General features: G+C 48.4%; 1 protein-coding gene across 3 annotated transcripts in view; it reads right to left on the bottom strand.

Moving 5' to 3' along the window:
* The window catches only part of SPATA6 (spermatogenesis associated 6), a 290370-nt gene that overhangs the window by 40388 nt on the left and 227527 nt on the right, over positions 1 to 22455 (bottom strand). For all 3 annotated transcript variants that reach the window (XM_063939577.1, XM_063939578.1, XM_063939576.1), the window contains one exon: positions 6266 to 6365. In XM_063939577.1, the coding sequence (XP_063795647.1) occupies positions 6266 to 6365 (100 nt within the window). The remainder of the gene's footprint in view (positions 1 to 6265; positions 6366 to 22455) is intronic.

Here is a 22455-nt window from a genome sequence, read left to right as displayed (position 1 = left end):
AGCTTCAGACAGATCTTCTTGCTCCCCTGGCTGTACAGGAGACTACAGTGAGGGTGCCGCAGTGGACTGGGTGTGGATCAACAGTGTTATGGTCGACAGTCATTAGGTCAAAACCAAATGATTGACATACATTAGGTTGACAGGTACAAAAGGTCAACAAGTACAAAAGGTTGACAGGACAATGGTCGACACACGTTTCACTTGTATATTTCATGTTATGTGACCATCAGTACAAACGTGTACCCTCACGGGCTCACTTTGGCCAAGGTTTTAAGGTTACTAATCCAACAGATGTCTATGTGGATAGTAAATCAAGCAAATGTTGAGAAAGCATGTGAACTCCACCAAAAATGTGTCGACTGTTTACATGTTGACCTTTGAACCTGTCAACCTTAAGCACTTTCAACCATATGGTGGTGACCTATTGACTGTCAATAAATACACTATTGAGCTATCATCCGGATACCCAGTGGATTGAGATTTTCCAAAAAGTGGGAATCCTGTTATAATATCTTACATAATTTTTTGGTTTAATTCAGTCTTAAAAGATAAATTTAGTTTGATTAAAAAAAATAAGAATTTACTTACCGATAATTCTATTTCTCGTAGTCCGTAGTGGATGCTGGGGACTCCGTCAGGACCATGGGGTTTAGCGGCTCCGCAGGAGACAGGGCACAATAATAAAAGCTTTAGGATCAGGTGGTGTGCACTGGCTCCTCCCCCTATGACCCTCCTCCAAGCCTCAGTTAGGATACTGTGCCCGGACGAGCGTGCATAATAAGGAAGGATATTGAATCCCGGGTAAGACTCATACCAGCCACACCAATCACACCGTACAACCTGTGATCTGAACCCAGTTAACAGTATGATAACAACGAAGGAGCCTCTGAAAAGATGGCTCACAACAAGAATAACCCGATTTTGTAACAATAATTATGTACAAGTATTGCAGACAATCCGCACTTGGGATGGGCGCCCAGCATCCACTACGGACTACGAGAAATAGAATTATCGGTAAGTAAATTCTTATTTTCTCTAACGTCCTAAGTGGATGCTGGGGACTCCGTCAGGACCATGGGGATTATACCAAAGCTCCCAAACGGGCGGGAGAGTGCGGACGACTCTGCAGCACCGAATGAGAGAACTCCAGGTCCTCCTCAGTCAGGGTGTGCCCCTGACCAAGTAGCAGCTCGGCAAAGTTGTAAAGCCGAGACCCCTCGGGCAGCCGCCCAAGATGAGCCCACTTCCTTGTGGAATGGGCTTTTACTGATTTTGGCTGTGGCAAGCCTGCCACAGAATGTGCAAGCTGAATTGTACTACAAATCCAGCGAGCAATCGTCTGCTTAGAAGCAGGAACACCCATCTTGTTGGGTGCATACAGGCTAAACAGCGAGTCAGATTTTCTGACTCCAGTCGTCCTGGAAACATATATTTTCAGGGCCCTGACAACGTCAAGTAACTTGGAGTCCTCCAAGTCCCTAGTAGCCGCAGGTACCACAATAGGTTGGTTCATGTGAAAAACAGAAAACACCTTAAGGAGAAATTGAGGACGAGTCCTCAATTCTGCCCTGTCAGAATGAAAAATTAAGTAAGGGCTTTTATATGATAAAGCCGCCCATTCTGACACACGCCTGGCTGAAGCCAGGGCTAATAGAATCTTCACCTTCCATGTGAAATATTTTAATTCCACAGTGGTGAGTGGATCAAACCAATGTGACTTTAGGAAACTCAAAACAACATTGAGATCCCAAGGTGCCACTGGGGGCACAAAAGGAGGCTGTATATGCAGTACCCCTTTTACAAACGTCTGAACTTCAGGCACTGAAGCCAGTTCTTTCTGGAAGAAATTCGACAGGGTCGAAATTTGAACCTTAATGGACCCTAATTTTAGGCCCATAGACAGTCCTGTTTTTAGGAAATGTAGGAACGACCCAGTTGGAATTCCTCTGTAGGGACCTTCTTGGCCTCACACCACGCAACATATTTTCGCCAAATGCGGTGAAAATGTTTTGCGGTTACATCCTTCCTGGCTTCGACCAGGGTAGGGATGACTTCATCTGGAATGCCCTTTCAGGATCCGGCGTTCAACTGCCATGCCGTCAAACGCAGCCGCGGTAAGTCTTGGAACAGACAAGGCCCCTGCTGGAGCAGGTCCTTTCTTAAAGGTAGAGGCCACGGTTCTTCCGTGAGCATCTCTTGAAGTTCCGGGTACCAAGTCCTTCTTGACCCATCCGGAACCACGAGTATCGTTCTTACTCATCTCCTTCTTATGATTCTCAGTACTTTTGGTATGAGATGCATAGGAGGGAACACATACCCTGACTGGTACACCCACAGTGTTACCAGAGCGTCCACCGCTATTGCCTGAGGGTCCCTTGACCTGGCGCAATATTTGTCTAGTTTTTTGTTCAGGCGGGACGCCAACATGTCCACCTTTGGTTTTTCCCAACGGTTTACAATCATGTGGAAGACTTCCCGCTGAAGTCCCCACTCTCCCGGGTGGAGGTTATGCCTGCTGAGGAAGTCTGCTTCCCAGTTTTCCACTCCCGGAATTAACACTGCTGAGAGTGTTATCACATGATTTTTCGCCCAGCGAAGAATCCTTGCAGTTTCTGCCATTTCCCTCCTGCTTTGTGTGCCGCCCTGTCTGTTTACGTGGGCGACTGCCGTGATGTTGTCCCACTGGATCAATACCGGCTGACCTTGAAGCAGAGGTCTTGCTAAGCTTAGAGCCTTGTAAATTGCCCTTAGCTCCAGTATATTTATGTGGAGAGAAGTCTCCAGACTTGATCACACTCCCTGGAAATTTTTTCCTTGTGTGACTGCTCCCCAGCCACTCAGGCTGGCATCCGTGGTCACCAGGACCCAGTCCTGAATGTCGAATCTGCGGCCCTTTCATAGATGAGCACTCTGCAGCCACCGCAGAAGAAAACACCCTTGTCCTTGGAGACAGGGTTATCCGCTGATGCATCTGAAGATGCGATCCGGACCATTTTCCCAGCAGATTCCACTGAAAGGTTCTTGCGTGAAATCTACCGAATGGGATCGCTTTGTAAGAAACCACCATTTTTCACAGGACCCTTGTGCAATGATGCACTGATACTTTTCCTGGTTTTAGGAGGTTCCTGACTAGCTCGGATAACTCCCTGGCCTTCTTCTCCGGGAGAAAACATCCTTTTCTGGACTGTGTCCAGAATCATTCCTAGGAACATTAGACGTGTCGTCGGAAAAAGCTGCGATTTTGGAATATTTAGAATCCACTCGTGCTGTCGTAGAACTACTTGAGATAGTGCTACTCCGACCGCCAACTGTTCTCTGGACCTTGCCCTTATCAGGAAAGCGTCCATCTTTCTTTTAGGAAGAATCATCATTTCGGCCATTACCATGGTAAAGACCCGGGGTGCCGTGGACAATCCAAACGGCAGCGTCTGAACTGATAGTGACAGTTCTGTACCACGAACCTGAGATACCCTTGGTGAGAAGGGCAAAATTTGGACATGTAGGTAAGCGTCCCTGATATCCAGTGACACCATATCGTCCTGGTTCGCTATCACTGCTCTGAGTGACTCCATCTTGATTTGAACCCTTGTATGTAATTGTTCAAATCTTTTAGATCTCACCGAGCCGTTTGGCTTCAGTACCACAATATAGTGTGGAATAATACCCCTTCCCTTGTTGTAGGAGGGGTACTTTGATTATCACCTGCTGGGAATACAGCCTGTGAATTTTTTTCCCAATACTGCCTCCCTGTCGGAGTGAGACGTTGGTAAAGCAGACTTCAGGAACTTGTGAGGGGAAGATGTCTCGAATTTCCAATGTACACCTGGGATACTACGTGTAGGATCCAGGAGTCCACTTGCGAGTGAGCCCACTGCGTGCTGAAACTCTTGAGATGACCCCCCACCGCACCTGAGTCCGCTTGTATGGCCCCAGCGTCATGCTGCGAACTTGGCAGAAGCTGTGGAGGACTTCTGTTCCTGGGAATGGGCTGCCTGCTGCAGTCTTCTTCCCTTTCCTCTAACCCTGGGCAGATATGACTGGCCTTTTGCCCGCCTGCCTTTATGGGTACGAAAGGACTGAGACTGAAAAGACTGTGTCCTTTTCTGCTGAGATGTGACTTGGGGTAACAAAAGTGGATTTTCCAGCTGTTGCCATGGCCACCAGGTCCGATGGACCGCCCCTTTATACGGCAATACTTCCATGTGCCGTCTGGAATCTGCATCACCTGACCACTGTCATGTCTATAAACATCGTCTGGCAGATATGGACATCACATCTACTCTTGATGCCAGAATGCGCATCTCGCATATATAGAAATGCATCCTTAAAATGCTCTATAGTCAATAAAATATTGTTCCTGTCAAGGGTATCAATATTTTCAGTCAGGAAATCCGACCAAGCCCCCCCAGCGCTGCACTTCCAGGCTGAGGCGATTGCTGGTCGTAGTATAACACCAGTATGTGTGTATATACTTTTTAGGATATTTTTCAGCTTCCTATCAGCTGGCTCTTTGAGGGCGGCCGTATCTGGAGACGGTAACGCCACTTGTTTTTATAAGCGTGTGAGCGCTTTATCCACTCTAAGGTGTGTTTCCCAACTCGCCCTCACTTCTGGCGGGAAAGGGTATACCTCCAATAATTTTCTATCGGAGGAAACCCACGTATCATCACACACTTTAATTTATCTGATTCAGGAAAAACTACAAGTAGATTATTCCCACCCTACATAATACCCTTATTTGTGGTACTTGTAGTATCAGAAATATGTAACACCTCCTTCATTGCCCTTAACATGTAACGTGTGGCCCTAAAGGAAAATACGTTTGTTTCTTCACCGTCGACACTGAAGTCAGTGTCCGTGTCTGTGTCGACCAACTGAGGTAAATGGGCGTTTTTACAAGCCCCTGACGGTGTCTGAGACGCCTGGACAGGTACTAATTTGTTTGCCGGCCGTCTCATGTCGTCAACCGACCTTGCATCGTGTTGACATTATCACGTAATTCCTAAATAAGCCATCCATTCCGGTGTCGACTCCCTAGAGAGTGACATCACCAATACAGGCAATTTGCTCCGCCTCCTCACCAACATCGTCCTCCTACATGTCGACACACACGTACCGACACACAGCACACACACAGGGAATGCTCTGATAGAGGACAGGACCCCACTAGCCCTTTGGGGAGACAGAGGGAGAGTTTGCCAGCACACACCAAAAACGCTATAATTATACAGGGACAACCCCTTATACAAGTGTTTTCCCTTATAGCATTTTCACATATGTAATCATATCGCCAAATAAGTGCCCCCCCTCTCTGTTTTAACCCTGTTTCTGTAGTGCAGTGCAGGGGAGAGCCTGGGAGCCTTCCTCACAGCAGAGCTGAGCAGGAAAATGGCGCCGTGTGCTGAGGAGAATAGGCCCCGCCCCCTAAAACGGCGGGCTCTTCTCCCGGAGTTTGTGAGATCTGGCAGGGGTTAAATACATCCATATAGCCTCAAGGGCTATATGTGATGTATTTTAGCCATAAAAAAGGTATAATACATTGCTGCCCAGGGCGCCCCCCCCAGCGCCCTGCACCCTCAGTGACCGCTGGTATGAAGTGTGCTGACAACAATGGCGCACAGCTGCAGTGCTGTGCGCTACCTTATGAAGACTGAAAGTCTTCTGCCGCCTGTTTCTGGACCTCTGGACCTCTTCAACTTCGGCATCTGCAAGGGGGGTCGGCGGCACGGCTCCGGGACGAACCCCAGGGTGAGACCTGTGTTCCGACTCCCTCTGGAGCTAATGGTGTCCAGTAGCCTAAGAAGCAAATCCATCCTGCACGCAGGTGAGTTTACTTCTCTCCCCTAAGTCCCTCGTAGCAGTGAGCCTGTTGCCAGCAGGACTCACTGAAAATAAAAAACCTAACTTAAACTTTTATTCTAAGCAGCTCAGGAGAGCCACCTAGATTGCACCCTTCTCGGCCGGGCACAAAAATCTAACTGAGGCTTGGAGGAGGGTCATAGGGGGAGGAGCCAGTGCACACCACCTGATCCTAAAGCTTTTATTATTGTGCCCTGTCTCCTGCGGAGCCGCTAAACCCCATGGTCCTGACGGAGTCCCCAGCATCCACTTAGGACGTTAGAGAAATAAAAAGTTACATTAATACGCTTGTAGTATGCTAACATATAAGACACGGTTACTTGATGTTCCACATGGCGCTCACAGATGTAATATCACTTTTATCATATAACACGGTACTAACAAGTAATGCCAGACTGAAACTCACAAACTGCAACTTCTGCCGGGGACTGTGGGTCCTTAACAGGCTTCTGACTCGTGAGTGGATTTCCTCCCAGTTTGCTGAAGATTGGTGATCAGACGTGAACCTAGAAGAATCACATAAAACAACAATTCACAATCTTACTGGAACAAATGGTGGATAAAGCAACAATATACAGTATAAACAGAGGAACATAGTTAATGTAGAACCAGATTCATAGTAAGTTACTGAAGGCTTAACTAACAAATTAAAGTTAATTTCTAGTTATTGTACATAATTGCACCAATTCATATTATCTATTGGCAAATGATAACATAAAACTTTACAGTGAAGACATTTCCTATGATCACGATACTAATTTAAGGTAGTTTCCTTACACTGTAAATTATAAACAGCTATTCTCTATAAGGAAAGTTGATTTTATGGTAAGGTTGTTCGCAATAGTTAGTTTTTATTTATCACCTGTCTACAATGTAGTCAGCCATTTTGTGTGCTGAATCAATGCAATATTCATGGGAATGATAGACTAAGCACCAAGGCAGTGAACAAAATGGCTGCCTCCACATTTGTGTAGAGAATACATACCCACAGTAACCTTACAAGAGAGACATTCAATAGGTTTATGTGACATCAGCGTTACATACTGTAAGTGACCACAGATCAGGGTAGCTTGTGTGAAACTACACATCAGCATACTAAAGCCGTGGTATGCTGAGATTTGTAGTTCCTAAGCAGTTGGAGGTCCGCACACTGAATACCCCGCCATAGATTGTTCTCCAATGTCAGTATCACTTGTCAACGTTGCTCCTGTTTATCATATTATACAAGGTCTTTACTCATTTACTCCCAATTTCATCTGTGGGATAATTAGTCATAAGCACGTAAGCTCATCAGCCCAGGTTACAGTTCGGCTATTACCAGCCTACAATTATATTTTCGAAGTATATGAGACTTTGCCAACTAATGTTCTATCTGGCAGACAGCAGGTAATGGCTGATCTTGCACTATAGTAGCAGCAAATATACCTAGTATGTACCCTTAGCTGTCCTTTCAGCAGAGTAAACTCCCTAATACTGGCTTTTTGTCCTGAGCTGATAAATCTTCCCCTTAAAGGGACCATTTTATCAAAGCTTGGAGAGAGATAAAGTACCAACCAATCAGATTCTAGCTGTCATTTTATGAGCTGTGTTTGCAAAAGGACAGAAACTGGTTGGTACTTTCTCCCTTTTCTCCAAGCTTTGATAAATCTCCCCCTCAGTTTATGCAATTCCCTTATATTGTTTTATTGAAACCCATATCAAATCTCTAACGTACCTACCATGGGTGCTAGGTGCTCTGTTGTCTGTTGTGGGTTCCTCGTACTGAGACACTGCCAGGCAGGTGGAGAGAACACCAACTGGTCCCAGCAATGGAGCACTTGTGCATATGTGTTCACTCTACTCATAAAATGTCCTCAGTTAAATGTGTGATCACTCTTCTCCAACACTTGCACCTAGTTGGTTCCTCTAAAAGTGGCAAACAGTATATATATTTTTTTTTTACATAAGATTAAGTGACACTTTGTTGTTGTTGTAATTATATCCAGAAAGCTGAAAGGAGGATCACATGTTCCTTTGATGCACTTACAGTCTCTAATAATAATTACATTTCAGTAGACCTATGGGGTGTGGTATTGAAGGTCAACCACACTTGGGTCGACAGTGTCCAGGTAGACCACTATTGGTCGACAGTAACTAGATTGACAGGGATTCTAGGCCGACAGGGTCTAGGTCGACATGTCAAAAGGTCGACATGCGTTTTTTTAATCTTTTTTGGTGTCGTTTTCGCCATACAGTGACCGGGAATCCCAATTAATGCACTGCTTCGCTCGCCATGCTTCGGGCAAGATGCCTCGCTCTGCTACCGCTGCGCTCGACACAGGTTACCGTTCCCAATCGTAGCCCACGTGGATCTTAAGTATGAAAAAGTTCAAAAAAAGAAAAAAAATAAGATTTTACTTACCGGTAAATCTATTTCTCGTAGTCCGTAGTGGATGCTGGGGACTCCGTAAGGACCATGGGGATAGACGGGCTCCGCAGGAGACATGGGCACTTTAAGAAAGAATTTAGGTTCTGGTGTGCACTGGCTCCTCCCTCTATGCCCCTCCTCCAGACCCCAGTTAGAGAAACTGTGCCCAGAAGAGCTGACAGTACAAGGAAAGGATTTTGGTAATCCAGGGCAAGATTCATACCAGCCACACCAATCACACCGTATAACATGAGTTTATAACAACCAGTCCACAGTATGACAAATAACAGAGCATCAGGTCAACCCCTGATGCAACCATAACATAACCCTAAGTGAAGCAATAACTATAAACAAGCATTGCAGAAGAAGTCCGCACTTGGGACGGGCGCCCAGCATCCACTACGGACTACGAGAAATAGATTTACCGGTAAGTAAAATCTTATTTTCTCTAACGTCCTAGTGGATGCTGGGGACTCCGTAAGGACCATGGGGATTATACCAAAGCTCCCAAACGGGCGGGAGAGTGCGGATGACTCTGCAGCACCGATTGAGCAAACACAAGGTCCTCCTCAGCCAGGGTATCAAACTTGTAGAACTTTGCAAAAGTGTTTGAACCTGACCAAGTAGCCGCTCGGCAAAGTTGTAATGCCGAGACCCCTCAGGCAGCCGCCCAAGAAGAGCCCACCTTTCTAGTGGAATGGGCCTTAACTGATTTTGGCAGCGGCAATCCAGCCGCAGAATGAGCCTGCTGAATTGTGTTACAGATCCAGCGAGCAATAGTTTGCTTTAAAGCAGGAGCACCCAGCTTGTTGGATGCATACAGGATAAACAATGACTCAGTTTTCCTGACCCTAGCCGTTCTGGCTACATAAACCTTCAAAGCCCTGACCACATCAAGCTAGTCGGAATCCTCCAAGTCACGCGTAGCCACAGGCACCACAATAGGTTGGTTTATATGAAAAGATGAAACCACTTTTGGCAGAAATTGTGGACGGGTTCGCAATTCTGCTCTATCCACATGGAAAACCAGATAGGGGCTTTTATGTGACAAAGCCGCCAACTCTGACACCCGCCTAGCCGAAGCCAAGGCTAATAGCATGACCACCTTCCAGGTGAGATATTTCAACTCCACCGTTTTAAGCGGTTCAAACCAGTGGGATTTCAGGAAACTCAACACCACGTTAAGATCCCAAGATGCCACTGGAGGCACAAAAGGAGGCTGAATATGCAGCACTCCTTTACAAACGTCTGAACTTCAGGTAGAGAAGCCAGCTCCTTTTGAAAGAAAATGGATAGGGCCGAAATCTGGACCTTAATGGACCCCAATTTTAGGCCCAAATTCACTCCGGACTGTAGGAAGCGAAGGAAACGGCCCAGCTGGAATTCCTGCGTAGGAGCATTCCTGGCCTCACACCAAGAAACATATTTTCGCCATATACGGTGATAATGTTGAGCTGTCACGTCCTTCCTAGCCTTTATCAGCGTAGGAATGACCTCATCCGGAATGCCTTTCTCTGCTAGGATCCGGCGTTCAACCGCCATGCCGTCAAACGCAGCCACGGTAAGTCTTGGAACAGACAGGGCTCCTGTTGCAACACGTCCTGTCTTAGAGGAAGAGGCCACGGGTCCTCTGTGAGCATTTCTTGCAGATCTGGATACCAAGTCCTTCGTGGCCAATCTGGAACAATGAGTATTGTTCTCACTCCTCTTTTTCTTATTATCCTCAGCACCTTGGGTATGAGAGGAAGAGGAGGAAATACATAGACCGACTGGAACACCCACGGTGTCACCAGGGCGTCCACTGCTACCGCCTGAGGGTCTCTTGACCTGGCGCAATACCTCTGTAGCTTTTTGTTGAGGCGGGAAGCCATCATGTCCACCTGTGGCAGTTCCCACCGACTTGTAATCTGTGTGAAGACTTCCTGATGAAGTTCCCACTCCCCCGGGTGGAGGTCGTGTCTGCTGAGGAAGTCTGCTTCCCAGTTGTCCACTCCCGGGATGAACACTGCTGACAGTGCACTTTCGTGATTTTCCGCCCATCGAAGAATTTTGGCGGCTTCCGCCATCGCCACCCTGCTCCTTGTGCCGCCTTGTCGGTTTACATGAGCCACTGCGGTGATGTTGTCTGACTGAATCAGAACCGGTTGGTCGCGAAGCAGGGTCTCCGCTTGACGTAGGGCGTTTTATATGGCCCTTAGTTCTAGGATGTTGATGTGAAGGCAAGTCTTCTGACTTGACCACAGACCTTGGAAATCTCTTCCCTGTGTGACTGCTCCCCACCCTCGGAGGCTTGCATCCGTGGTCACCAGGACCCAGTCCTGAATGCCGAATCTGCGGCCCTCGAGCAGATGAGCACTCTGCAGCCACCACAGGAGTGACACCCTGGCCCTGGGGGGTAGGGTGATTAACCGATGCATCTGAAGATGTGATCCTGACCACTTGTCCAGTAAGTCCCATTGGAAGGTCCTCGCATGGAACCTGCCGAAGGGAATGGCCTCGTATGATGCCACCATCTTTCCCAGGACTCGAGTGTAGTGATGCACTGACACCTGTTTCGGTTTTAATAGGTTCCTGACCAGTGTCATGAGTTCCTGAGCCTTCTCTATCGGGAGATAAACCCTTTTCTGGTCTGTGTCCAGAATCATGCCCAGGAAAGGCAGACGAGTCGTAGGAACCAACTGCGACTTTGGAATATTTAGAATCCAGCCGGGTTGTCGTAACACTTCGAGAGAAAGTGCTACGTTGATCAGCAACTGCTCTCTTGATCTCGCTTTTATGAGGAGATCGTGCATATATGGGATAATTGTGACCCCTTGCTTCCGCAGAAGTACCATCATTTCCGCCATTACCTTGGTAAATATTATCGGTGCCGTGGAGAGACCAAACGGCAACGTCTGAAATTGGTAATGACAATCCTGTACTACAAATCTGAGGTACGCCTGATGAGGTGGATAAATGGGGACATGAAGGTATGCATCCTTTATGTCCAGAGACACCATAAAATCCCCCCCTTCCAGGCTTGCGATGACCGCTCTCAGCGATTCCATCTTGAACTGGAACCTTTTCAGGTATATGTTCAGGGATTTTAAATTCAATATGGGTCTGACCGAACCGTCCGGTTTCGGTACTACAAACATGGTCGAATAATAACCCCTTTCTTGTTGAAGGAAGGGAACCTTGACCACCACCTGTTGAAGATTTTTTGAATTGCAGTTAACACTATTTCCCTCTCGTGGGGGGAAGCTGGCAGGGCCGATTTGAGGTATCGGTGAGGGGACATCTCCCCGAATTCCAGCTTGTATCCCTGAGACACAATATCTATTGCCCAGGGATCCAACTGGGAGTGAACCCACTTGTGGCTGAAATTTCGAAGACGCGCCCCCACCGGGCCTAGCTCCGCCTGTGGAGCCCCAGCGTCATGCGGTGGATTTTGTAGAGGCCAGGGAGGACTTCTGTTCTTGGGAACTAGCTGTGTTGTGCAGCTTCTTTCCTCTGCCCCTGCCTCTGGCAAGAAAGGACGCACCTCAGACTTTCTTGTTTTTCTGAGATCGAAAGGACTGCATTTGATAATACGGTGCTTTCTTAGGCTGTGAGGAAATATATGGCAAAAAATTTGACTTTCCAGCTGTAGCTGTGGAGACCAGGTCCGAGAGACCCTCCCCAAACAATTCCTCACCCTTGTAAGGTAAAACCTCCATATGCCTTTTTGAGTCGGCATCACCTGTCCATTGCCGAGTCCACAGGACCCTTCTGGCAGAAATCGACATAGCATTTATTCTAGAACCCAGTAGACTAATATCTCTTTGAGCATCTCTCATATATAGGACAGCGTCTTTAATATGCCCCAGGGTCAATAATATAGTATCCTTGTCTAAGGTATCAAGTTCCTCAGATAAGGTATCCGTCCACGTTGCTACAGCACTACACACCCAGGCCGACGCGATTGCTGGCCTCAGTAAGGTACCTGAATGTGTATAAATGGACATCAGGGTACCCTCCTGTTTTCTATCTGCAGCATCTTTGAGTGTAGCCGTATCCTGTGACGGCAGGGCTACCTTCTTGGATAAGCGTGTTAAAGCCTTGTCCACCCTAGGGGAGGATTCCCAGCGTAGCCTGTCCGTTAGCGGGAAAGGATACGCCATAAGAATCCTTTTGGAAATCTGCAGTTTTTTATCTGGAGATCCCCAAGCCTTTTCACATAACTCGTTTAGCTCGTGTGAGGGGGGAAAAGTTACCTGTGGCTTCTTTTCCCCATACATATGTACCCTCCTGTGAGGGACTGGGGTTTCCTCTGTGATGTGCAACACATCCTTAGTTGCTATAATCATATAACGGATGGATTTAGCCAATTTTGGCTGTAACTTTGCATCATCGTAATCGACACTGGAGTCAGAATCCATGTCGGTATCTGTGTCAACAATTTGGGATAGTGGGCGCTTCTGAGACCCTGTCGGCCTCTGCGACATAGGATCAGGCATGGGTTGGGACCCTGACTGTCCTGAGGCTACAGCTTTTTCTAACCTTTTATGTAAGGAATTAACATTATCATTTAAAACCTTCCACATATCCATCCAATCAGGTGTCGGCGCCGTCGGCGGAGACACCACATTCATTTGCTCCCGCTCTGCTTCCACATAGCCTTCCTCATCAGACATGTCGACACAAGCATACCGACACCCCACACACACAGGGAATGCCCTTTTTGAAGACAGTTCCCCCACAAGGCCCTTTGGAGAGACAGAGAGAGAGTATGCCAGCACACACCCCAGCGCTATAACCCAGGAATAACACAGTAACTTAATGTTAACCCAGTAGCTGCTGTATATATTGTGTTTTTGCGCCTAATTTATGTGCCCCCCCCCCTCACTTTTTACCCTCTTCTACCGTGAATCTGCAGGGGAGAGCCTGAGGAGCTTCCTCTCAGCGGAGCTGTGGAGAAAAAATGGCGCTGGTGAGTGCTGAGGAAGAAGCCCTGCCCCCTCGACGGCGGGCTTCTGTCCCGCTTAAATATGCATTTACTTGGCGGGGGCTCATACATATATACAGTGCCCAGCTGTATATATGTTTACTTTTGCCAAAAAGAGGTTCTAAATGCTGCCCAGGGCGCCCCCCCCTGCGCCCTGCACCCTTACAGTGACCGGAGTATGTGAGGTGTGTGGGAGCAATGGCGCACAGCTGCAGTGCTGTGCGTTACCTCAGTGAAGAACGGAGTCTTCTGCCGCCGGTTTGAAGTCTTCTTGCTTCTCATACTCACCCGGCTTCTGTCTTCCGGCTCTGCGAGGGGGACGGCAGCGCGGCTCTGGGATCGGACGGCGAGGGTGAGATCCTGCGTAGGACCCCTCTGGAGCTAATGGTGTCCAGTAGCCTAAGAAGCAGGACCTAGCTTCAGAGAGTAGGGCTGCTTCTCTCCCCTCTGTCCCACGATGCAGGGAGTCTGTTGCCAGCAGAGCTCCCTGAAAATAAAAAACCTAACAAAATACTTTCTCTCAGCGAACTCAGGAGAGCTCACTGAAAAGCACCCAGCTCGTCTGGGCACAGTATCAAACTGGGGTCTGGAGGAGGGGCATAGAGGGAGGAGCCAGTGTACATCAGAACCTAAATTCTTTCTTAAAGTGCCCATGTCTCCTGCGGAGCCCGTCTATCCCCATGGTCCTTACGGAGTCCCCAGCATCCACTAGGACGTTAGAGAAATAGGATTTTGGTTACCTGCCGGTAAATTGTTTTCTCGTAGTCCGTAGAGGATGCTGGTGTCCACATTAGTACCATGGGGTATAGACGGGTCCACCAGGAGCCATTGGCACTTTAAGAGTTTGAGAGTGTGGGCTGGCTGGTCCCTCTATGCCCCTCCTACCAGACTCAGCTTAGAAACTGTGCCCGAGGAGACGGACATCTTCGAGAGAAGGATTTAACACAGATAGTGGCGAGATTCATACCAGCTCACACATACAAGGCACATCAAGCTAACGTAGCTTGAAAACTCAGCAACCGCTGAAACATTACTTACCTAGTAACAATGCAGTACTCAACTAAAACAAAGTTGTACTGAACCAAATAACGATAGCAGGAAAACGAAGCGCTGGGCGGGCGCTCAGCATCCTCTACGGACTATGGCCCTCATTCCGAGTTGTTCGCTCGCAAGCTGCTTTTAGCAGCATTGCACACGCTAAGCCGCCGCCTACTTGGAGTGAATCTTAGCTTAGCAAAAGTGCGAACGAAAGATTCTCAAAATTGCGAATAGAAATTTCTAAGCAGTTTCTGAGTAGCTCGACACTTACTCTGCCACTGCGATCAGTTCAGTCAGTTTCGTTCCTGGTTTGACTTCACAAACACACCCAGCGTTCGCCCAGACACTCCCCCGTTTCTCCAGCCACTCCCGCGTTTTTCCCAGAAACGGCAGCGTTTTTTCACACACACCCATAAAACGGCCAGTTTCCGCCCAGAAACACCCACTTCCTGTCAATCACACAACGATCACCAGAACGAAGAAAAAACCTTGTAATGCCGTGAGTAAAATTGCTGCGATGCGAAGAAAATTACCGAGCGAACAACTCGGAATGAGGGCCATGAGAAAAGGATTTACCGGTAGGTAACCAAAATTCTATTTTCTCTTACGTCCTAGAGGATGCTGGGGTCCACATTAGTACCATGGGGATGTACCAAAGCTCCCAGAACGGGAGGAAGAGCATGGAGGCTCCTGCAGAACTGATTGACTGAACTTCAGATCATCAGAGGCCAAAGTATCGAACTTGTAGAACTTTGCAAACGTGTTCGACCCAGACTAAGTTGCAGCTCGGCAAAGTCGTAAAGCCGAGACACCCCGGGCAGCCGCCCAGGAAGACCCCACCTTACGAGTCGAGTGGGCCTTGACAGACGTAGGACACGGCAATCCTGTCGTAGAATACGCATGCTGGATAGTGAACCTGATCCAGCGAGAGATCGTCTGCTTAGAAGCAGGACACCCAATTTTCTTGGGATCATACAGGACAAACAGAGAGTCCGATTTTCTGTGACGAGCAGTCCTCTTCGCATAGATTTTCAGAGCCCTTACAACATCCAAGGACTTTGATGAAATTGAGGAGTCAGTAGCCACTGGCACCACAATAGGTTGGTTGATATGAAATGCAGACACAACCTTCGGAAGAAACTGCTGACGTGTCCGGAGCTCAGCTCTATCTTCGTGGAAGATAAAGTATGGGCCTGTACAGGACAAAGCCCCCAACTCCGAGACACGTCTAGCAGAAGCTAAGGCCAACAACATGACAGCCTTCCATGTAAGAAATTTGACCTCAACCTCCTGTAGAGGCTCGAACCAGTCCGATTGGAGGAACTGCAATACCACGTTAAGGTCCCAAGGCGCCGTAGGTGGGGAGGTTGGATGTGCAGAACTCCCTTCAAAAAGGTCTGAACCTCAGGGAGGGCAGCCAATTGTTTCTGGAAGAAAACGGATAGGGCCGAAATCTGGACCTTCACAGATCCTAACCTTAGGCCCATATCCACACCGGCTTGTAGGAAGAGGAGAAACCGTCCCAGTTGAAACTCCACCGCAGGAAATTTCTTGGACTCACACCAAGATACATATTTTTTCCAAATTCGATGGTAATGTTTTGACGTTACTCCTTACCTAGCCTGTATCAGGGTGGGAATAACCTTGTTCGGAATGCCCTTCCGAGCTAGTAACAGGCGTTCAACCTCCATGCCATCAAACGTAGCCGTGGTAAGTCTTGATAGGCGAACGGCCCCTGCTGCAGCAGGTCCTCCCAAAGAGGAAGAGGCCTCGGCTCTTCTTGCAGTAAATTCAGAAGATCCTCGTACCAAGCCCTTCTAGGCCAGTCTGGAGCAATGAGGATCGCTTGAACCCTTGTTCTCCTTAAGAGCTTTAGAACTCTTGGGATGAGTGGAAGTGGAGGAAACAAGTACACCGACGGGAACACCCATGGAGTCACTAGGGCGTCCACCGCCACTGCTTGCGGGTCCCTCAACCTGGAACAATACCGCCGAAGCTTCTTGTTGAGACGAGAGGCCATCATGTCGATCTGGGGTACACCCCAAAGATCTGTTACCTCCTTGAACACCTCCGGATGGAGACCCCACTCCCCTGGATGGAGATCGTGTCTGCTGAGGAAGTCCGCTTCCCAGTTGTCTACTCCCGGCATGAAGATTGCTGACAGCGCCAACGCGTTTTTTTTCTGCCCAGAGGATTATTCTGGTTACCTCTGACATTGCAGCTCTGCTCTTCGTTCCGCCCTGTTGGTTTATGTAAGCCACTGCTGTCACATTGTCTGACTGCACTTGAACGGCCCGATTTCTCAGAAGATGGGCCGTTTGAAGAAGACCGTTGTAGACAGCTCTTAGTTCCAGAATGTTTATCAGCAGGCTGGCTTCCAGACTTGACCACCTTCCTTGGAAGGTTTCCCCTTGAGTGACTGCGCCCCAGCCCCGGAGGCTTGCATCCGTGGTTAGAAGGATCCAGTCCTGAATCCCGAACCTGCGGCCCTCCAGAAGGTGAGGCAGTTGCAGCCACCAGAGGAGTGAAATCCTGGCCTTTGGTGACAGATGTATTCTCTGGTGCATGTGTAGATGGGATCCCGACCACTTGTCTAGGAGATCCAGTTGGAAGGACCGAGCGTGAAACCTCCCGTACTGCAGGGCCTCGTAAGAAGCCACCATCTTTCCCAGAAGGCGAATGCACTGATGAACCGACACCCGGGTTGGCTTCAGGACATCCCGGACCATTGTTTGTATCACCAACGCTTTTTCCTCTGGTAGAAACACCCTCTGCACTTCCGTGTGGAGGATCATTATCAGAAAGGACAACCTCCTGGTTGGTTCCAAATGTGATTTTGGAAGATTCAGGATCCAGCCATGTTCTGAGAAGCTGGGTCGTGAGAGCTATGGACCGTAATAGCTTCTCCTTGGACGATGCTTTTATCAGCAGAATGTCCATATATGGAATTATGTTCACCCCCTGTCTGCGGAGGAGAATAATTATTTCCGCCATCACCTTGGTGAATATCCTCGGTGCTGTGGAGAGGCCGAATGGTAGGGCCTGGAAATGAAAATGACAGTCCAACAGTGCGAATCGAAGATAAGCTTGATGCGGCAGTCAAATCGGAATGTGGAGGTCCGCATCCTTGATATCCAGGGATACTAGGAATTCCCCCTCCTCCAGACCTGATATCACTGCCCTTAGAGACTCCATTTTGAACTTGAACTCCCTCAGAAAGGGGTTTAGTGATTTTAAGTTCAGAATGGGCCTGACCGAACCATCCGGTTTCGGTACCACGAAAAAGTTTGAATAGTAACCTTTGTTTTGCATATGAGGTGGTACTGGCACAATGACCTGTGCCTCCACCAACTTCTGGATGGCTTCTTGTAGGACAGTCCTGTCCGCCAGCAGAGCTGGCAAGCCTGATTTGAAAAAATCGGCGAGGAGGGAGATTTTGAAATTTCAGCCTGTACCCCTGAGACACAATATCTTGCACCCAGGGGTCCAGGCCGGATGGCACCCAGACGTGACTGAAATGCCTGAGTATCGCTCCCACCGGCCCCACCTCCGGGACGTGTAGTCCAGCATCATGCGGAGGACTTCGGTGTACATGAAGCAGGTTTCTGTTCCTGGGAACCTGCAGCCGCAGGATTCTTGGACTTGGGCCGCAGGTTTCTTGGACTTGGGCCGACCTACCCGAAAGAAGGTGTTGGACGGCTTGGCCTTTCTGGTCTTGGTAGACAGACAGGGCTGTGATGTAGCTGAAGAAAAGGGTTTCTTTGGAGCAGGTGTAGCTGAGGGAAGAAAAGGTGACTTACTAGCCATAGCCGTGGAGATCCACGCTTCCCCAAAGAGAGCCTGACCTGTGTAGAGTAGGGTCTCCACACTTCTCCTGGATTCCGCGTCGGCAGACCACTGGCGCAACCACAGTCCTCGACGAGCTGATACAGACATGGAAGAAATTCCCGCAGCCATGGAACCCAGGTCTTTCATGGATTCTACCAGAAGTCCTGCCGAATCCTGAATGTTACGTAAAAACAATTCAACATCACATTTCTCCATAGTATCCAAGTCTTCAAGTAACGTGCCTGACCACTTTACTATAGCTTTGGCAATCCAAGCACTGGCAATAGTGGGACGTAGTATTGCCCCAGAAGCCGTTTACATGGATTTGAGCGTATTATCAATTTTACGATCAGCCGGCTCTTTCAAGGCGGTAGATCCTGGAACATGTAAAACCACCTTTTTTGAGAGTCTGGATACTGATGCGTCAACAATAGGCGGGTTTTCTCATTTTTTCCTATCCTCTACCGGGTAAGGAAACGCTACCAGAACCCTTTTAGGTATCTGGAATTTTTTATCCGGGTTTTCCCAAGCCCTTTCAAAAATAAGAATTTACTTACCGATAATTCTATTTCTCGGAGTCCGTAGTGGATGCTGGGGTTCCTGAAAGGACCATGGGGAATAGCGGCTCCGCAGGAGACAGGGCACAAAAAGTAAAGCTTTAGGATCAGGTGGTGTGCACTGGCTCCTCCCCCTATGACCCTCCTCCAAGCCTCAGTTAGGATACTGTGCCCGGACGAGCGTACACAATAAGGAAGGATTTTGAATCCCGGGTAAGACTCATACCAGCCACACCAATCACACTGTACAACCTGTGATCTGAACCCAGTTAACAGTATGATAACAGCGGAGCCTCTGAAAAGATGGCTCACAACAATAATAACCCGATTTTTGTAATTATGTACAAGTATTGCAGATAATCCGCACTTGGGATGGGCGCCCAGCATCCACTACGGACTCCGAGAAATAGAATTATCGGTAAGTAAATTCTTATTTTCTCTATCGTCCTAGTGGATGCTGGGGTTCCTGAAAGGACCATGGGGATTATACCAAAGCTCCCAAACGGGCGGGAGAGTGCGGATGACTCTGCAGCACCGAATGAGAGAACTCCAGGTCCTCCTTAGCAAGGGTATCAAATTTGTAGGATTTTACAAACGTGTTTGCCCCTGACTAAGTAGCCGCTCGGCAAAGTTGTAAAGCCGAGACCCCTCGGGCAGCCGCCCAAGATGAGCCCACCTTCCTTGTGGAATGGGCATTTACATATTTTGGCTGTGGCAGGCCTGCCACAGAATGTGCAAGCTGAATTGTATTACACATCCAACTAGCAATAGTCTGCTTAGAAGCAAGAGCACCCAGTTTGTTGGGTGCATACAGGATAACAGCAAGTCAGTTTTCCTGACTCCAGCCGTTCTGGAACCTATATTTTCAGGGCCCTGACAACATCTAGCAACTTGGAGTCCTCCAAGTCCCTAGTAGGCGCAAGGCACCACAATAAGCTGGTTCAGGTGAAACACTGACACCACCTTAGGGAGAGAACTGGGGACGAGTCCGCAGCTCTGCCCTGTCCGAATGGACAAACAGATATGGGCTTTTTTGAGAAAAAAACCACCAATTTGACACTCGCCTGGCCCAGGCCAGGGCCAAGAGCATGGTCACTTTTCATGTGAGATGCTTCAAATCCACAGATTTGACTGGTTTTAAACCAATGTGATTTGAGGAATCCCAGAACTACGTTGAGATCCCACAGTGCCACTGGAGGCACAAAAGGGGGTTGTATATGCAATACTCCCTTGACAAACTTCTGGACTTCAGGAACTGAAGCCAATTCTTTCTGGAAGAAAATCGACAGGGCCGAAATTTGAACCTTAATGGACCCCAATTTGAGGCCCATAGACACTCCTGTTTGCAGGAAATGCAGGAATCGACCGAGTTGAAATTTCTTCGTGGGGCCTTCCTGGCCTCACACCACGCAACATATTTTCGCCACATGTGGTGATAATGTTGTGCGGTCACCTCCTTCCTGGCTTTGACCAGGGTAGGAATGACCTCTACCGGAATGCCTTTTTCCCTTAGGATCCGGCGTTCCACCGCCATGCCGTCAAACGCAGCTGCGGTAAGTCTTGGAACAGACATGGTACTTGCTGAAGCAAGTCCCTTCTTAGCGGCAGAGGCCATAAGTCCTCTGTGAGCATCTCTTGAAGTTCCGGGTACCAAGTCCTTCTTGGCCAATCCGGAGCCATGAGTATAGTTCTTACTCCTCTACGTCTTATAATTCTCAGTACCTTAGGTATGAGAAGCAGAGGAGGGAACACATACACCGACTGGTACACCCACGGTGTTACCAGAACGTCCACAGCTATTGCCTGAGGGTCTCTTGACCTGGCGCAATACCTGTCCCGTTTTTTGTTCAGACGGGACGCCATCATGTCCACCTTTGGTATTTCCCAACGGTTCACAATCATGTGGAAAAACTTCCCGATGAAGTTTCCACTCTCCCGGGTGGAGGTCGTGCCTGCTGAGGAAGTCTGCTTCCCAGTTTCCATTCCCGGAATGAAACACTGCTGACAGTGCTATCACATGATTTTCCGCCCAGCGAAAAGTCCTTGCAGTTTTTGCCATTGCCCTCCTGCTTCTTGTGCCGCCCTGTCTGTTTACGTGGGCGACTGCCGTGATGTTTTTCCCACTGGATCAATACCGGCTGACCTTGAAGCAGAGGTCTTGCTAAGCTTAGAGCATTATAAAATTACCCTTAGCTCCAGTATATTTATGTGGAGAAAAGTCTCCAGACTTGATCACACTCCCTGGAAATCTTTTCCTTGTGTGACTGCTCCCCAGCCTCTCGGGCTGGCCTCCGTGGTCACCAGCATCCAATCCTGAATGCCGAATCTGCGGCCCTCTAGAAGATGAGCACTCTGTAACCACCACAGGAGAGACACCCTTGTCCTTGGATATAGGGTTATCCGCTGATGCATCTGAAGATGCGATCCGGACCATTTGTCCAGCAGATCCCACTGAAAAGTTCTTGCGTGAAATCTGCCGAATGGAATTGCTTCGTAGGAAGCCACCATTTTTACCAGGACCCTTGTGCAATGATGCACTGACACTTTTCCTGGTTTTAGGAGGTTCCTGACTAGCTCGGATAACTCCCTGGCTTTCTCTTCCGGGAGAAACACCTTTTTCTGGACTGTGTCCAGAATCATCCCTAGGCACAGCAGACGTGTCGTCGGGATCAGCTGCGATTTTGGAATATTTAGAATCCACCCGTGCTGTTGTAGCAGTATCCGAGATAGTGCTACTCCGACCTCCAACTGTTCCCTGGACTTTGCCCTTATCAGGAGATCGTCCAAGTAAGGGATAATTAAGACGCCTTTTCTTCGAAGAAGAATCATCATTTCGGCCATTACCTTGGTAAAGACCCGGGGTGCCGTGGACAATCCAAACGGCAGCGTCTGAAACTGATAGTGACAGTTCTGTACCACGAACCTGAAGTACCCTTAGTGAGAAGGGCAAATTTGGGACATGGAGGTAAGCATCCCTGATGTCCCGGGACACTATATAGTCCCCTTCTTCCTGGTTCGTTATCACTGCTCTGAGTGACTCCATCTTGATTTGAACCTTTGTAAGCGTTCAAATTTTTTAGATTTAGAATAGGTCTCACCTAGCCTTCTGGCTTCAGTACCACAATATAGTGTGGAATAATACCCCTTTCCTTGTTGTAGGAGGGGTAATTTGATTATCACCTGCTGGGAATACAGCTTGTGAATTGTTTCCCATACTGCCTCCTTGTCGGAGGGAGACCTTGGTAAAGCAGACTTCAGGAGCCTGCGAGGGGGAAACGTCTCGACATTCCAATCTGTACCCCTGGGATACTACTTGTAGGATCCAGGGGTCCTGTACGGTCCCAGCGTCATGCTGAGAGCTTGGCAGAAGCGGTGGAAGGCTTCTGTTCCTGGGAATGGGCTGCCTGCTGCAGTCTTCTTCCCTTTCCTCTATCCCTGGGCAGATATGACTCTTATAGGGACGAAAGGACTGAGGCTGAAAAGACGGTGTCTTTTTCTGCAGAGATGTGACTTAGGGTAAAAACGGTGGATTTTCCAGCAGTTGCCGTGGCCACCAGGTCCGATGGACCGACCCCAAATAACTCCTCTTCCTTTATACGGCAATACACCTTTGTGCCGTTTGGAATCTGCATCACCTGACCACTGTCGTGTCCATAAACATCTTCTGGCAGATATGGACATCGCACTTACTCTTGATGCCAGAGTGCAAATATCCCTCTGTGCATCTCGTATATATAGAAATGCATCCTTTAAATGCTCTATAGTCAATAAAATACTGTCCCTGTCAAGGGTATCAATAT

Source organism: Pseudophryne corroboree, chromosome 9, assembly GCF_028390025.1.
Source record: "Pseudophryne corroboree isolate aPseCor3 chromosome 9, aPseCor3.hap2, whole genome shotgun sequence".
Lineage (NCBI taxonomy): Eukaryota > Metazoa > Chordata > Amphibia > Anura > Myobatrachidae > Pseudophryne > Pseudophryne corroboree.
Note: the sequence above shows the minus strand (reverse complement) of the source record. Positions and strands in the feature narration are given on the sequence as shown.